This window comes from Stegostoma tigrinum, chromosome 45 (genome assembly GCF_030684315.1).
Source record: "Stegostoma tigrinum isolate sSteTig4 chromosome 45, sSteTig4.hap1, whole genome shotgun sequence".
Classification (NCBI taxonomy): Eukaryota; Metazoa; Chordata; class Chondrichthyes; order Orectolobiformes; family Stegostomatidae; genus Stegostoma; species Stegostoma tigrinum.
Window position 1 is genome coordinate 3,395,133 of NC_081398.1, and position 16,417 is coordinate 3,411,549.

At 42.6% G+C, this 16,417-nt stretch overlaps 1 protein-coding gene across 1 annotated transcript in view; it reads left to right on the top strand.

Moving 5' to 3' along the window:
* The first annotated feature begins 2,481 nt into the window (after nucleotides 1–2,481).
* The window catches only part of LOC125448816 (eukaryotic translation initiation factor 4E type 2-like), a 51,981-nt gene continuing 38,045 nt past the window's right edge, over nucleotides 2,482–16,417 (top strand). The window contains exons 1-2 of the mRNA XM_048524364.2: nucleotides 2,482–2,680; nucleotides 14,926–15,040. Coding sequence (XP_048380321.1) covers nucleotides 2,661–2,680; nucleotides 14,926–15,040 — 135 coding nt within the window. The 5' untranslated portion in view covers nucleotides 2,482–2,660. The remainder of the gene's footprint in view (nucleotides 2,681–14,925; nucleotides 15,041–16,417) is intronic.

Here is a 16,417-nt window from a genome sequence, read left to right on the forward strand (position 1 = left end):
TGCAGGGATGGCAGTGGAACAACAATGGCAGGTATTTCTGGATATAATGCAGAAGGTGCAGGATCAGATCATTCCAAAGAGGAAGAAAGATCCTAAGGAGAGGCAGGGGCAGCCGTGGCTGACGAGGGAAGTTAAGGACTGTATAAAGATAAAAGAGAAGAAGTATAACAATAGCAAAGATGAGCGGGAAGTCGGAGGACTGGGAAGCTTTTAAAGAGCAACAGCAGATAACTAAAAAGGCAATACGCAGAGAAAAAATGAGCTATGAAGGAAAACTGACCAAAAATATAAAGGAGGATAGTAAAAGCTTTTTTAGGTACGTGAAAAGAAAAAATGGTTAAGACTAAAATTGGGCCCTTGAAGCCAGAAATGGATGAATTTATTATGGGGAACAAGGAAATGGCAGAAGAGTTGAATAGGTACTTTGGATCTGTCTTCACTGGGGAAGACACAAGCAATCTCCCAGATGTAATAGTGGCTGAAGGACCAAGGGTAATGGATGAACTGAAAGGAATTTATATTAGGCAGGAAATGGTGTTGGGTAGACTGTTAGGTCTGAAGGCTGATAATTCCCCAAGACCTGATGGTCTGCATCCCAGGGTACTTAAGGAGGTGGCTCTAGAAATCGTGGACGCATTGGTAATCATTTTCCAAGGTTCTATAGATTCAGGATCAGTTCCTGTGGATTGGAGGGTGGCTAATGTTGTCCCACTTTTCAAGAAAGGAGGGAGAGAGAAAACAGGAAATTATAGGCCAGTTAGCCTGACGTCAGTGGTGGGAAAGATGCTGGAGTCAATTATAAAAGATGAAATTACGTCTCAATTGGATAGCAGTAACAGGATAGGACAGAGTCAGCATGGATTTACAAAGGGGAAATCGTGCTTGACTAATCTTATGGAATTTTTTGAGGATGTATCTATGAAGATGGACAAGGGAGAACCAGTAGATGTAGTGTACCTGGACTTTCAGAATACCCCCATGGCAGATGGTGGAATTTGAATTCCTGATTAAAGAAATAAATATCTGAAATTAACAATCCAATCATGATTGTGAATCAATTGTCAGTTGTCAGAAAAACCCATCTGGTTCACTTAATGTACTTTAGGGAAGCAACTGCCATCCTTATCTGGTCTGGCCTGCATGTGACTCCACAGCAATGTGTTTGACTCTTAATTGCCCTTTGGACAATTAGGGGTTGACAATAAATGCTACCTAGCCAGTGACACTCTTATCCCATGAATGAGTAAATAAAGAAAAAAGGAACTCAGAAACCTAGGACTCGGCTCCCCTGTCTGCAACGGGATTCTTGACTTCCTGACTCTCAGCCTGCAATCTGTGTAAGGATAGATGACAACACCTCCTCCACAATAATCGTCAACGGCAGTGCTGGCAAGACTGGGTACTGAGCCCCTTATTATATTCATTACACACTCACAATGGGTCCCTTTCGGAATGGCAGGCGGTGACCAGGCCAAGTAGCTCAGGTTGAGGTTCTGGATGTGAGTTTGCTCGCTGAGCTGGAAGGTTAGTTTTCAGACATTTCGTCACCATTCTAGGTAACATCATCAGTGAGCCTCCAATGAAGCGCTGGTGTTATGTCCCGCTTTCTATTTATCTGGTTAGGTTTCCTTGGGTTGGTGATGTCATTTCCTGCATTAGTGATGTCATTTCCTGTTTTTTTCTCAGGGGGTGGTAGATGGGCTCCCAATCAATGTGTTTGTTGATGGAGTTCCGGCTGGAATGCCATGCTTCTAGGAATTCTCGTGCGTGTCTCTGTTTGGCTTGTCCTAGGATGGATGTGTTGTCCCAATCAAAGTGGTGTCCTTCCTCATCTGTGTGTAAGGATACGAGTGATAGTGGGTCATGTCGTTTTGTGGCGAGTTGATGTTCATGTATCCTGGTGGCTAGCTTTCTGCCTGTCTGCTGTGTTCATCCAGCCTCACGTTTTATTATCAAGGAAGGGGCTGGGGCTGGGTGGGACGTTCTTCAGAAAATCGGCGCAGACTCGATAGGCCGAATGACATCTTTCCAGAATACAGGGTTTTTACAGTTATATAAAAACAGGTGGTGGGGAAACCCAGCAGCATCTGCGGAGAGTAAACCAAGTTAACGTTTCAAATCCATGTCCTTTTCTCAGAACTGGACTCCAAACACGAACTATGTTTTATCTCCACAGATATTACCAGACCTGCAGAGTTTCTCCAACAGTTTTTCCTTCTCGTCCCCAACGGTTAAGGCCTAATATTGGAGTCCTGAAGACTGCAAGACCCCCCCCCCCCCCCGAAAGCGCGAAGCAGTGATGTACGTGTACTTTCCTCAATATAATCTTAACTGTATCAACTAGCCACGATGCGGTCTCCTCTACAAAGGAGACAAAACGCAGCTCGCTCCGACTGTAAAAGTAACCCCGAACCTCCCACGTTAGTGAAGATTTCGAAATCGCAATCTTTATCCTGTCCGCGTTTGACTCGAGGAGACCGCCGTAGCTCCGGCGCACGCGCAACTGACGGGACTGCCAGGGAGACGGCTTTCCCGTCACGAGTCTGGTATATGTTTTATTTTTTTTAAAAAACTATCCGATTTATTTCTTTGGAACATCCGGCAATTTAAAGAATTAGTCGTTTTCGTCATCTTGCTTTCTGTGGTAACTCCTTGGAGAAATGAACAATAAATTCCAAGCGTAAGTTTACCATCAGTTAACCGAGTAAAGAACTTTCCTGCGAGCGGTTGGCCGCTCGAGCTGAGGGAGCGGGGCAAGCGCCAGGAAGTCCCGCCCATCATCCTTCCGTTGATTGGCGAAGTGGCACAATGGTGGGCGGGATGATGGAGGCCCCTATGATTGGTCGGCAGCACGTCACTCGTCGTGTGCATGCTAAAGCGGCATGTTTGGTGTTGGGTGTGGCTGGAGTGAGAGGAGGGGTGTGAGGGAATGGGTTTGACTTGGAGATAGCGGGAACTGCAGAATCTGAGATAACAAGGTGCAGAGCTGGATGAGCACAGCAGGCCAAGCAGCATCAGTGGAGCAGGTAGGCTGACGTTTGTTTCTGAAGAAGGGTCTAGGACGGAAACATCAGCCTTCCTGCTCCTCTGATGCTGCTTGGCCTGCTGTGCTCATCCAGCTCTGCACCTTGTTATCACTTGATTTGCTTTATTATTGCCTTGTATACCTAGGTACAGGGAAATGTGTTTTGCATATAGTACAGGCAGATCGTACCGTGCAAAGTGCATAGAGTAATAGCACAGAGTGAAGAATATAATTTTACGGTTGCAGAGAAGGTTTGCAAAGAGGAAGGTCAACGGTAAATTTAAAATTTAAGAAGTCCATTCAGAAGTCTAAATAACAGCAGGGAAGAAGCTGTTATTAAATCTTTTGCTCCATTTATTTAAGTCTTTGTATCTTCTGCCTAATGGTAGAAGTTGGAAGATAGTATAACCAGGTTGGGAAAGGTATCTGAATATGTTGACTGCTTTTCCTGAGGTAGCGATAAGTATAGATGAAGTCACTGAATGGAAGGTTAGCTGTGTTTGCAAGTTTCTTACAGTTCTGGGTAGAGCAGTTTCCATAGCTAGCAGTGACGCATTGGGAGGGAGAAGAGAGAAGGGGCTGAGGTGGGCGAAGGGGGAGGGAGAAGAGAGAAGGGGCTGAGGTGGGCGAAGGGTGTTGGAGAAGAGAACGGGAGAGCATGAGCAGGCGAGGGATGAGGAGGAGGAAGAGGGAAGTGAAGGAACGGGGCTGATCTTATTGAAATATGCAAGAATCTGAGGAGATTTGACAGGGCAGATGAAACGATAGCTCCCTTGTAATATGAGATGAGAACTAGGGATAGAACATAGAACACTACAGGCTCTTCTGCCCTCGATATTGCACCGACCTGTGAAAACAAACGGAAGCCCATCTAACCTACACTATTCCATTATTATCCATATGTTTATCCAATGACCATTTAAATGCCCTTAAATTTTGGCAAATCTACTACTGTTGCAGGCAGGGCATTCCATGCCCTTACTACTCTCTGAGTAAAGAACCTACCTCTGACATCTGTCCTATATCTATCACCCCTCAATTTAAAGCTATGCCCCCTCGTGCTAGCCATCTCCATCCGAGGGGGAAAAAGGCTCTCACTGTCCAACCTATCTAATCCCCTGATCATCTTGTATGTCTCTATTAGGTCACCTCTTAACCTTCTCTCGAACGAAAACAGCCTCAAGTCCCTCCGCTTTTCCTCATAACACCTTCCCTCCATCCAGGCAACATCCTGGTAGATCTTCTCTGCACCCTTTCCAGTGCTTCCACATCCTTCCTATAATGCGGCGACCAGAACTGTATGCAATACTCCAAGTGTGGCCACACTGGAGTTTTGTACAGCTGCAACATGACCTCATGGCTCCGGAACTCAATCTTTCTCCCAATAAAACCTAACACACTGTACACCTCCTTAACAACCCTATCAACCTAGGTGGCAACTTTCAGGGATCTATGCACATGGACACTGCTCATCCACACTACCAAAAATCTTGCCGTTAGCCCAGCACTCCACCCAAAGTGAATCATCTCACACTTGTCCGCATCAAACTCCATTTGCCACCTCTCAGCCCATCTCTGCAGCTTATCTGTGTCCCTCTGTAACCTGCAACATCCTTCCGCACTATCCACAACTCCACTGACTTTAGTATCATCTGCAAATTTACTAACCCATCCTTCTACGCCCTCATCCAGGTCATTTATAAAAACGACAAACAGTAGTGGCCCCAAAACAGATCCTTGCGGTATACCACTAGTAACTGAACTACAGGATGAACATTTCCCATCAATGACCCCCCTGTGTCTTCTTCCAACTAGCCAATTTTTTTCCAAACCACTAAATCACCCTCAATCCCATGACTCTGTATTTTATGCAATAGCGTACCTTGGGGAACCTTATCAAATGCTTTACTAAAATCCATACACACCACATCAACCACTTTACCCTCATCCACCTGTTTGGTCACCTTCTCAAAGAACTCAATAAGGTTTGTGAGGCACGACCTAACCTTCACAAAACTGTGTTAACTATCCCTAATCAAATTATTCCTTTCTAGATGATTATAAATCCTATCTGTTATAATTCTTTCCAAGACTTTGCCCACAACTGAAGTAAGACTCACTGGTCTGTAATTACCAGGATTGTCCCTCCTCCCCTTCTTGAACAAGGGGACAACATTTGCTATCCTCCAGTCTTCTGGCACTATTCCCGAACATAATGATGACGTAAAGATCAAAGCCAAAGGCTCTGCAATCTCGTCCCTAGCTTCCCAGAGAATCCTAGGATACATCCCATCCGGCCCAGGGGACTTACCTATTTTCACACCTTCCAGAATTGCTAACGCCTCCTCCTTGTGAACCTCAATCCCATCTAATTTAATAGCCTCTATCTCAGTATTCTCCTCGACAACATTGTCTTTTTCCTGCATGAATACTGACGAAAAATATTCATTTAGCGCCTCTCCTATCTCTTCGGACTCCACACACAACTTCCCACTACTGTCCTTGACCGGCCCTAATCTTACCCCAGTCATTCTTTTGTTCCTGACATACCTATGGAAAGCATTAGGGTTTTCCTTGATCCTACCTTCCAAAGACTTCTCATGTCCCCTCCTGGCTCTTCTTAGCTCTCTCTTTAGGTCCTTGCTGGCTAACTTGTAATCCTCAAGCGCTCTAACTGAACCTTCATGCTTCATCTTTACATAAGCCTCCCTCTTCCTCTTGACAAGAGTTTCAAATTCTTTACTAAACGACGGTGCCCTCACTTGACCACTTCCTCCCTGCCTGAAAGGCACATGCTTATCAAGGACATGCATTAGCTGTTCCTTGAACAAGGTCCACATTTCAATTGTGCCCAACCCCTGTACTTTCCTTCTCCATCTTATGCATCCTAAATCTTGCCTAATTGCCTTTCCCCCAGCCATAACTCTTGCCCTGCAGTATATACCTATCCCTTTCCATTGCTAAAGTAAATGTAACCAAACAGTGGTCACTATCACCAAAGTGCACACCTATCTCCAAATCTAACACCTGCCTGATTCATTACCCAGAACCAAATCCAGAGTGGTCTCACCTCTTGTTGGCCTATCCACGTACTGTGTCAGGAAACTCTCCTGCACACATTGAACAAAAATTGACCCATCTAACGTACTCGACCTATTGCATTTCCAGTCAATGTTTCAAAAGTTAAAGTCCCCCATAACAACTACCCTGTTACCATCACTCCTTTCCAGAATCATCTTGGCAATCCTTGGATCACAATTTAAAAATAAGCGTGTTGTGTTTTAGAAGCAGACAAGGACTTTTCCCTCTCTGAGAGTCACGACTCTTTGAAACCAGCTTTCCCTGAAAGTGTTGGTGGCAACCAGCCTTTCAGAATCACAGAAGTCTTCTGGCACGGAAAAGAGACTATTCAGTTTGTCATAAGTCAACCAGCTCTTCTAATTATCTGGTTCTAATCTCTGTTGTTGGCTGAGGAGTGATGGATGGAGGTTAACTTAGATAAATATGAGGTGTTGCATTTCGGAAAAGAAAATCAAGCAGGACTAATGCACTTAATGATAAGGTTCAGGAGGGTGACTGAACAAAAAGACCTTGGAGTACAGATTCATAGTTTCTTGAAAATGGAGTCACACTGCCTTTATTGGTCAGTGCATTGAATATAGGAGTTGGAAGGCCATGTTGCGGCTACGTGGGACATTGGTTAGACTGCCATTGGAATACTGCGTGCAATTCTGGTCTCCCTGCTATAAGAAGGATGCTATGAAACTCCAAAGGGTTCAGAAAAGATTTACAAGGATGTTGCCAGAACTGGAGGGTTTGAGCTACAGGGAGAGGCTGAATAGACTGCGGCTGTTTTCCCTGAAACATCGGAGGCTGAGGGTTGATCTTATAGAGGTTTGTAAAATCATGATGGGCATGTACAGGGTAAATAGACACAGCCTTTTTCCTGGGTGCAGGGAGTTCAAACCTAGAGGGCATAAGTTCAAAGTGAGAGGAGAAAGATTTAAAAGGGACCTAAGGGGCAATTTTTTCACGCAGAAGATGGTGCATGTATAGAATGAGCTGCCAGAGGAAGTGGCGGAGACAAGTACAATTACAACATTTAAAATGCATCTGGATGGGTATATGAATAGGAAGGGGCGAGAGGAATATAGGCCAAATGCTGGCAAATGGGCCCACTTTTATTTAGGGTAGCTGATTGGCATAGAGGAGTTAGACTGAAGGGTCTGTTTCCGTGCTGCATATCTCTATGACTGTATGTCGTTATTTTTATCTAAATAATTGTTCAATGCCCTCTTGAACGCCCCAATTCAACATGTCTCCACTAGTGATCGCAACAATGTCAGTCGGGTGCAATTCATTAGAATATGAGTTCCCTAATTGACACTGTTAATCTGGTCCAATCAGGAAGTCTTGGCGGACAGATATCATGTGTCAGAAGTCCTGTTCTCTCTGAGAAACGTGGGTCAGTGTCAAGGACTCTCCACATGGAAATAAAGGGTGACTTGATGATGGGATACTGGCCTCTATGGAGTTATTTCATCCACTGCACTGCCAACAAGTACATTCTACACCCTAATGATTCAGTGAAAATGTTTTTTCTCATATTACCCTTGCTTTTATAAATTCCCTCTTGTTCGTGTTCCTTTTACAAGTGGAAACAGTTTACCCATTTTAGTTAATACTTTTAAGGCAAAAGTAGAAAATTCTTGACTAACAAGAAAGTCAGAGGGTGTTATGTAAGGGGCCATGTGTGGAAATGTAGGTTTGAGACTATAAGGAGTATAGCCTTGATCTTTCTGAATAGCAGAGCAGACTGGAGGGGCCAAATGGCTGCTCAGCCCTCCTAATTTTTATGTTCAAATCTGAGGTAACGAGTCATCTTCAGGTTCTGCCATATGCAGAGGAGATGGTGTTTTAAAGATTGAATAAATGGGTATTTTGGAGGTTTGTGATTTGTGCATAACCTGCACACCTGGATTCTGCCCCTACACATTCTGGACTAAATTCCATCTGCTTGGTGGAAGAGACACATTTTGCATCAGTCACGATCCAGTGTCTCCATCAACTGCTGGGTTTGTTTGACTTCTTCCTGAATATTTAGAGGGTGTAGCACTTGTAAGCCATTCAGATCTTCGGGCTTGCTGGTTGATTCAATAAGGTCATTGCTGATCTGCTTATGGTGTCCTGCAATGACTTGTTTCAGAGTAGGGCAGTTGCTCTAGTAGTCTACAAGTATGTCACCAAATAAGGCATGCTTGGATTTGGCTCCTGCAACATAGATTAATTTGTTTCCCCTTCTGAGCTATTATATGTTACGCAGGGGTAAAGGAATTTGTGAGAATCAAAGATTTATTTTAGAAACCCTTAGGTAAAATGTCAACAGAGTTCAGGCTATCACTCTGAATAGGGATAAGTTGACATTCGAGCAGAACTGAATGAATGCTGCATTGATGCCAGTGAACGAGGTGTCTTGTTTGGGTGAAGATCAGAAGATTTGCACAGCTTAAATCCATGTGATTACTCTTTGATTTGCAGTTGTTGGTTATGTAGGTGTAGATGTGAGTTCTTTCTCATTAACTTATATTGATCAAGCTGGTGAGGGGTTACATTATGTCCTGTTGGAGTGCAGTTAGTCATTAAATAGTTTCTGTATGAAAGAAGTCATTTGGTCCAGGTCAAAAAATAAGGTGTACGATTTTATTATCTTACAGCTCAGGCTAAGGTAATCTTAGATCAACAAATGAGAAAGCACGAATGTGACAGCTACTTCCTCTACAATCATATTATAATTATACACTTCAACTCTGACCAGCCGTGTTCTACATCAGCAAAGTAGACATTTTTCCAGTTAGTACTTAAAGTTGGCATTTTTTAAATTAGATTTTTTTCCTCAAATGAGTTTTGTGTGACATTATCTGTTTTTGGTTGTCTTACATCTTTTCTCCAACATTGTGGTAGAATTTGTTTTAGGTATCATTTATCATCTTGTGACTAAGCTCGCAGACACCTCCTTTTTCTGAAGAAGGGTCTAGGCCTGAAACATCAGCTTTCCTGCTCCTGAGATGCTGCTGGGCCTGCTGTGCTCATCCAGCACTATACCTTGTTATCTCATCATCTCTACACTGACCTTTTTTGGCTTGACATGCCTCAGGCCATTACAAAGCACCTACAGTGAAGGAGCCACATAAAACAAAATATTTGATTCTGACATTTGACACTACAACCAGACTCTTGTCACACACCACCATGATGCTTTTTCCTTCAGCTTCAGCTATTTATCCTATTTTATCCACATGAAAAATATCATGGTATGTTATGTGGATAAAATAGGATAAATAGCTGAAGCTGAAGGAAAAAGCATCATGGTGGTGTGTGACAAGAGTCTGGTTGTAGTGTCAAAACAAAATATTTGATTCTGACATTTATGTGGCTTCTTCACTGTAGGTGCTTTGTAGTGGCCTGAGACATGTCAAGCCAAAAAAGGTCAGTGTAGAGACGACAAGATAACAAGGTGTAGAGCTGGATGAACACAGCAGGCCCAGCAGCATCTCAGGAGCACGAAAGCTGATGTTTCAGGCCTAGGCTGTCTGATGAAGGGTCTAGGCCTGAAACGTCAGCTTTTGTGCTCCTGAGATGCTGCTGGGCCTGCTGTGTTCATCCAGCCTCATTTTATTTTCTTGGATTCTACAGCATCTGCAGTTCCCATTATCACTGTCTCCTAACTATAGTTTTGTTTCCCTGATATTATTCTGGTGAACCTAAACTGTATATTCTGTATGGCTTTTAGTCTACCTTCTGTAATGGTGCATCAGTACTACAGACTGTACTCTAACTGTGGTGTATCAAAATGTTTTGTACAAATTTATCATTAATTCTTTACCCTTGTACTCAGCACCCCTATTTATAAAGATCAAAACATCTTTAGATGTTTTTACGACTTAATGAAACTGATGCTTTGAAAAAGTGAAATATTTGAATCCCTACTGATTCTAGTGATCTGAGTATTCTGCTAGCTTCATCTGCATGTGAGATCTCATCTTTGCTAAGATTTAGATTCACAGATGTCTGCAACTATTTGACATTTTGCTCCATGCATCTGTTGTCTATGTATGCAGTTTGTTCCTGAAACCCTAAAACTAAGTCAGCTGCTAACTTCGTGATAACTGCCATTTTCAGCAGTGATTCATGAGTAAGGGTTAGGTATGTGAAGCCTGTGTGATTTGAAGATTTTAGCTGAAAAGGGTGGAGAGAGTCATGTCAATACTCCCATGCCAGCTCACCATCCAGGGACCCTACTAGAAAACATGCATGTACACACATTGGGCGAGGACAGGATCAGGCACTGTAATGAAACTTTGCATGTACCATACAAACCCGTATAATTGAAAGATCCCAGATGAAACAGAGTAGCCACGCGATATATTGTACAAGAGAATGAATGCCTTATGGAAGAAAGCTAGCAGATTATTCAGATTCAACACAAAGTCTGGGATGTTAGTCTATCATTGGCCCTTTTAATTGAAGGCATGGAAGCAAGTTCTCGAATGTATCTTCAAATGAAAGCAAAATACTGTATGTGCTGGGAATCTGAAGGTTTTTTGATTTGATAAGGTGCTGCACGAAAGGTTAGTATGCAAAGCAAGACCACATGCGATTAGAGGTAATTTACCTGCTTGGATAAAGGATTGACTAATAAACACAAAGCAGAGTTGGGATAAAGAACTCTTTCTGGTTGGCATGATGTTAAAAGTGGTGTTCATCAGGATTTAGCCCTGGGGGCCACAGTTATTGATAATCTATGTTAATGACTTTGATGTAGGGATGGAAGGTACTATAGTCAGATTTTTAATTAAAATAAAATAAATAGGAAAGTAAGTTGAGTTTCTTAGTTCTTTAATGCAAGTGGATATAGATAGGCTAGGTGAATGGATTAAAATTTGGCACGTGGGATTTAACATGGATAAGTAGGAGGGTATGCATTTGGTCAGAAGAATAGAAAGGAAACTTATTAACTGAATTAAAATCTTGACTGCTTTGGTGCAGAGGGATCTGGATTTTCTTGTCCATGAACTGCTGAAAACTAGTATGCAGGTACAGCAGGTAATGGAATTTTGGCATATATTACTAAAGAATATAAGGGTATAAAATCAGGAAAGCGTAGCAGCAACTGTACAAGGCTGCATCTTGCCTGCTGAGTTTTTCCAGCAATTTCTGTTTTTGTTTCAAGCAAGCCAAGCCTCTGTGGCGTTGAGGGAAGAATGTAAAAGAAATGGAGAACAAACACAATAAGATCATTTTCTGAAGTTGTGGGATTCGATGTTGAGACCTTGAGGCTGTAAAGCACCTAAGTGGAAAATGAGTTGTTGTTACCTGAATTTCTGTTACGCTTCATTGGAACATTGCAACAGGGCCAGGACAGGAATGCATTCTTGCTCTCATGCTAACACAGCAGTGACACAAATGTGCTTTGAGTGGAGGATTTCAATGTCCATTGCCAAAAATAGCTTGGCAATGCCACCACTGACTGAGCAGGCCAAATCCTAAAGATCATAGCTACTAGACTGGTCTGTGGCAGACAGTAAGGGAAGTAACTCAGGGGAGAAACGTACTTGACCTCACCAGTTTACTTGAGAGAGGTATCTAGTGATGACAGTATCGGTAAGAATGATTATGGCACAGTCATTGTGAAAAAATAAGTGCCATTGATTTGTGGCACTACGCCAAGCTACATGGGACAGACCTACTAACTCAAAACAGGTCCATGAGGCACTGGGCTACCAGTATTCAACCACATCTGTGAAGCCTGGCCTATTTGTGACACTTCCATTACTATCATGTTGGGACATGAACCCTGGTTCAATGAAGAGTGCAGAAGGGTGTGTCTGGAGCAACATGAGACTTACCAAAAAATGAGCTATCAACCTGGTGAATTTACAATGCAGGACTACTTGCATGCCTAACAGTGCAAGCAGTTGATATTAGACATGGCTAAACAATTTCAAAACCAACAGAACAGACTGAAGCTCCGTGCTTTTTCTACGGTCATGAATGGTGGTGGACAATTAACCAAATAACAAGGAGAGGCTCCACCAGGGTTCCCATCCTTAATGATGGCTGAGCCGTTACAGTGCAAAAGACAAGGCTAAACCATTTGCAATCAGCTTTAGCCAGAGCTGCAAAGTGGATGACATTTCTTGTGTCCTATACATCATGGATCCCAGTCTGCTGTCAATTTGATTCTTTTCCTGTGCCATCAAGAAATGGCTGATCGCTTTGGATACTACGAACACTATTGTCCATGACAACGTTTTCACAATATTACTGAAGATGGGCACTCTGGAACTAACTGATCTCTAAGCAAGCAGTCCTAATACACTTACAACACTGGCATCTATCCAACAATGTGGAATTTGCCCAGGGATGTCTTGCACACAAAAGGCAAGAAAAACCTGATTCGCCAGTTGCCTCCCCATCAGTCTGCCCCTGAACATCAAAGTAATGAAAGAGGTCATTGACAGAGCTGTCAAGCATTACTTAAAAAGAAATAAAATGCTTATTGGCTTTTATTTGGGATTATAGCCGTGCCATTCAGCTCTTGACTTCATAACAGCCTTGGTCCAAGCACAGACAAAAGAACTGAACTCCAGAGGTGAGGTGAGGTGAGGTGAGAGTCACTGCCCTTAAAATCAAGGTCGCATTTAACCAAGTGTGACATCAAGGAGCTGCATTGGAATCGGAAAACTCTTTACTGGGTTTGTAGTCATATGTAGCACAAAGATAGATGCTTCTAGTTAAGAATAGTTTCATAGGCTCAGTAATCTTCATATGCTTCATTGATGACGTTTCCTCCACCTCAGAAATAGTGATCCATGCTGAACATAATTATGCAACACTCAGCACCATTTGCGATTCCTCAGTTACTTAAGCATCTGGTGCAGTTTTGGTTACATCTGGAATATTGTATGCAGTTTTGGCCTCCTTAACTGAAGAAAGATGTTCCTGTTTGCGGAGAGAGTGCGGCGAAGGTTTAACAAGTTGATTCTGAGATAGCGGGACTGACCTATGAGAAGGGATTGAGTCAGTTAGGATTGTATACATTGGAGTTTAACAGAATGGAACCTAGAAAATTCTACCAACTAGACAAGTTAAACACATGAATGACATTCTGATCGTGAAGAAGTCCAAACTAACTCACTGAGCTGGCTTGTTCTTGTTCAAACATTTCATCACCATGCAAGATGACATCATCAGTGGAGCCTCCAATGAAGTGATGTTATTCTACCCCACTTGGAATTTAAACTGTCTAGTTTGTTATGGTGAGTAGTGTCATTCCTCATTTTAGCCTTATGGGTTTGTATATAGGGTCCAATTCTGTATGGAGGACAATGCCTCGCGGAATTTCTGCGCATGTCAATGTTTGGCTTGGGTTTCTATAGTTACCTTGTCCCAGTTAAGCTAATGGCCTTCATTGTCTGATTGTACCAATATTAAGGAGAGTTCATTGCATCGTATTCTGATGGCAAGTTTTCTTCCTGTCTGTTTGATGTAATGTTTGCGGCAGTCATTGCATGGTATTTTGTAAATCACATTGGTTCTGCATGTTGTAGGAATGGGGATTTTAGTTCTTGTAAGTATTTGTCGTAGAGTGGCTGTGGGCTTGTGGTCCATGATTCCAAGTTCTTAGAAGTTTTGTTGTCAGTTCTGATATGTTCTTGATGTAGGGCAGTGTTGCCAGTGTGTTAGGGCATACTGTGTCCTGTTGTTGTCTATTTAGTAGGCATCTACGGATGAAGTTGCGGGGATATCCATTTATAGGGAGGATTGTGTGTAGATTCTGTTCCTCTTCCCTGCGTAGTTCTGGAGTGTTGCAGTGGAGAACACAAGCTTTGTGTTCTCAAAATGGAGGTAGATATGGCTCTTGTGGCTAAAGAAATCAAAGTATTAGGGCAGAATTAGGGCTTTGAGCTCAGTGATCAGACATGATTATATCAAATGGCAGAGTAGGCTCAAGTGGCCTAATTCTGTTTCCATCTTGTGTGTTTTTATGTAGAGCATTCTGTATTGATAGACAGCAAGAGCTGGACTTTAACCAGGCTTGGACTGATAAGTGGCAAGTAACATTCACACGGTACAAGTGCCAGGCAATGACCATCTCCAATGACCAAGGGAGAATTTAACCAATGGCCCATGGTATTCAATGAGATTGCCATGACTGAATCTTTCACTGTCAAGATCCTGGGGTTACCATTCACCAGAAACTGAACTGCACCTGCCATTTAAAGGCTGTGACAACAGAGCAGGTCAGAGCTTTTGCAGCAAGTAACTCAATACCTATCCACTAACCTATCTACAAGTTTTACAACAGAAGTACGGTGGAACACTCTGTACTTACCTGGGTAGGCCAGTTCAACAGCACTCAAGAAACATGACACTATCCAGGAGAAAACATCCAGCTTGACTTCCACCCCATTAAGTACCTGTGCACAGTGGCAAAAATGTGTACTGTATACAAAATCCATTGCAGCAACTCACCAAGCTTCCTTCCATAGGACATTTTCAAATCTACAGCTCTTATATCTGTAAGGACATGGGCAGCAGATGCGTAGGAACATCACCATCTGCAAGTTCCCCTCTATGCAACTTAGCATCCTGACTAGAAAATAAATCACCATTCCTTCACTGTCATTAGGTCAAAACCCTGGAACTCCCTTCCTCCTAGCACTGTAGGTATCCCTGAGCCCCAAGGACTGTAGAGGTCAAAATGTCAGCTCATCACCATTCACCATTTTCTCCAGGCCGCAGCTGGCAATGCCCATATCCCATGGGAAAACAAACAATTCCCTCAATGTTTCACAGAAGATGTGATAATGAACCTTGTGTATGTTCTTTCATGGCAGCCTGAAAGATGACGATAGTGGAGACCATGAACATAGTGAAGACAATGAATTATTGAGAGAGCAGGAAACAGAAGTGTGTGATCAAGAAAAGATACAAAGCACAGCCAAACGAAAGGTAAGCATTTTCTCACACACTCTAAGATCAGAATAATCACTAATAACTGTAGAATGCAGTGAAATTATTATTTACCAACTGGCAAAGGTACTGAGCAAGAATTCTGTGCTGGTGGCAGATCTTGTGTGTAGCTTTCAAATATGTAGCACTAGATTGATATCACATTGATGTATATCTGTAATTCTGCAGCTATCAAGTCATCTGGGAGATTATCGAAGTGTCTAGTGTTAAGCCCAGACATTTCTCCCATATGAACAACTTATAGGTGTCATAAAGTCATACAGCACAGATGTGGAACTGCCGATGTTGAACTGGGGTGAACAATGTCAGAAATCACACAACATCCTCATCGGTGGTGTGAACCTTTGATCTTTTACTTGTAAATTCTGTGTCTGATACCACCTTTCTCACTAACACTTGGAGAAGGACAGAGGCTCTGAAAGCTTGTTTTCAAATAAATCTGTTAGACTACAACCTGGTGTCGTATGATTTCTGACCTCAAACGGCACAGAAACAGACCCTTTTGTCCAACTCATCCATGTTGACCAGGTTTCCCAAACTAAACTAGTCCTAATTGTCTGCATTTGGCCCATATCCCTCAAACCTTTTCTATTCATGTATCTATCCAAATGTCTTTTAAATGTTGTAGCTGTATCTGCATCTGCATCAACCACTTCCTCTGGCCGTTCATTTCATATATGTACCACCTTCTGTGTTAAAAAGTTGCCCCTTCGGTCCCTTTTAAATCTTTCCCCTCTCATCTTAAACCTATTCCCTTTAGTTTTTACCTCCCCTACCCTAGGGAAAAGATTCTTGCTACTTCTCAATGGTCCTCATGATTTTATTAACCCCTATAAGGTCACCCCTTAACCTCCTAGGCTTAAAGGGGAAAAAAGTACCAACCTATCCAACCCCTCCTTATAACTTAAATGTTCCAGACCAAGTAACAGCCTTGTAAATCTTTTCTGCATTCTCTTCAATTTAATGATATCCTTTGTATTGGCAAAGTGATAAAGAACTGTCTGCAGAGCCCTAAAAGTGCTCTTAGTGTCCTGTAAAACTGCAAAATGACATCCTATCTCCTATATGGGAGGCAATGGCCTAGTGGTGTTATCACTGGACTGTTAATCCAGAGATCTGGATGATATTCTAGGGACCTGCATTCGAATCCCACCATGGCAGATGGTGGAATTTGAATTCAGTAAAATACCTGGAATTAAGAATTTAATGATGACCAGGAATCCAATGTTGATTGTTACGGAAAACCCACCGGGTTCACTAATGTCCTTCAGGGAAGGAAACTGCAATCCTTACCTGATCTGGCCTACATGTGACTGCAGACCCATAGCAATGTGGTTGACTCTGAACTGCCCTCTG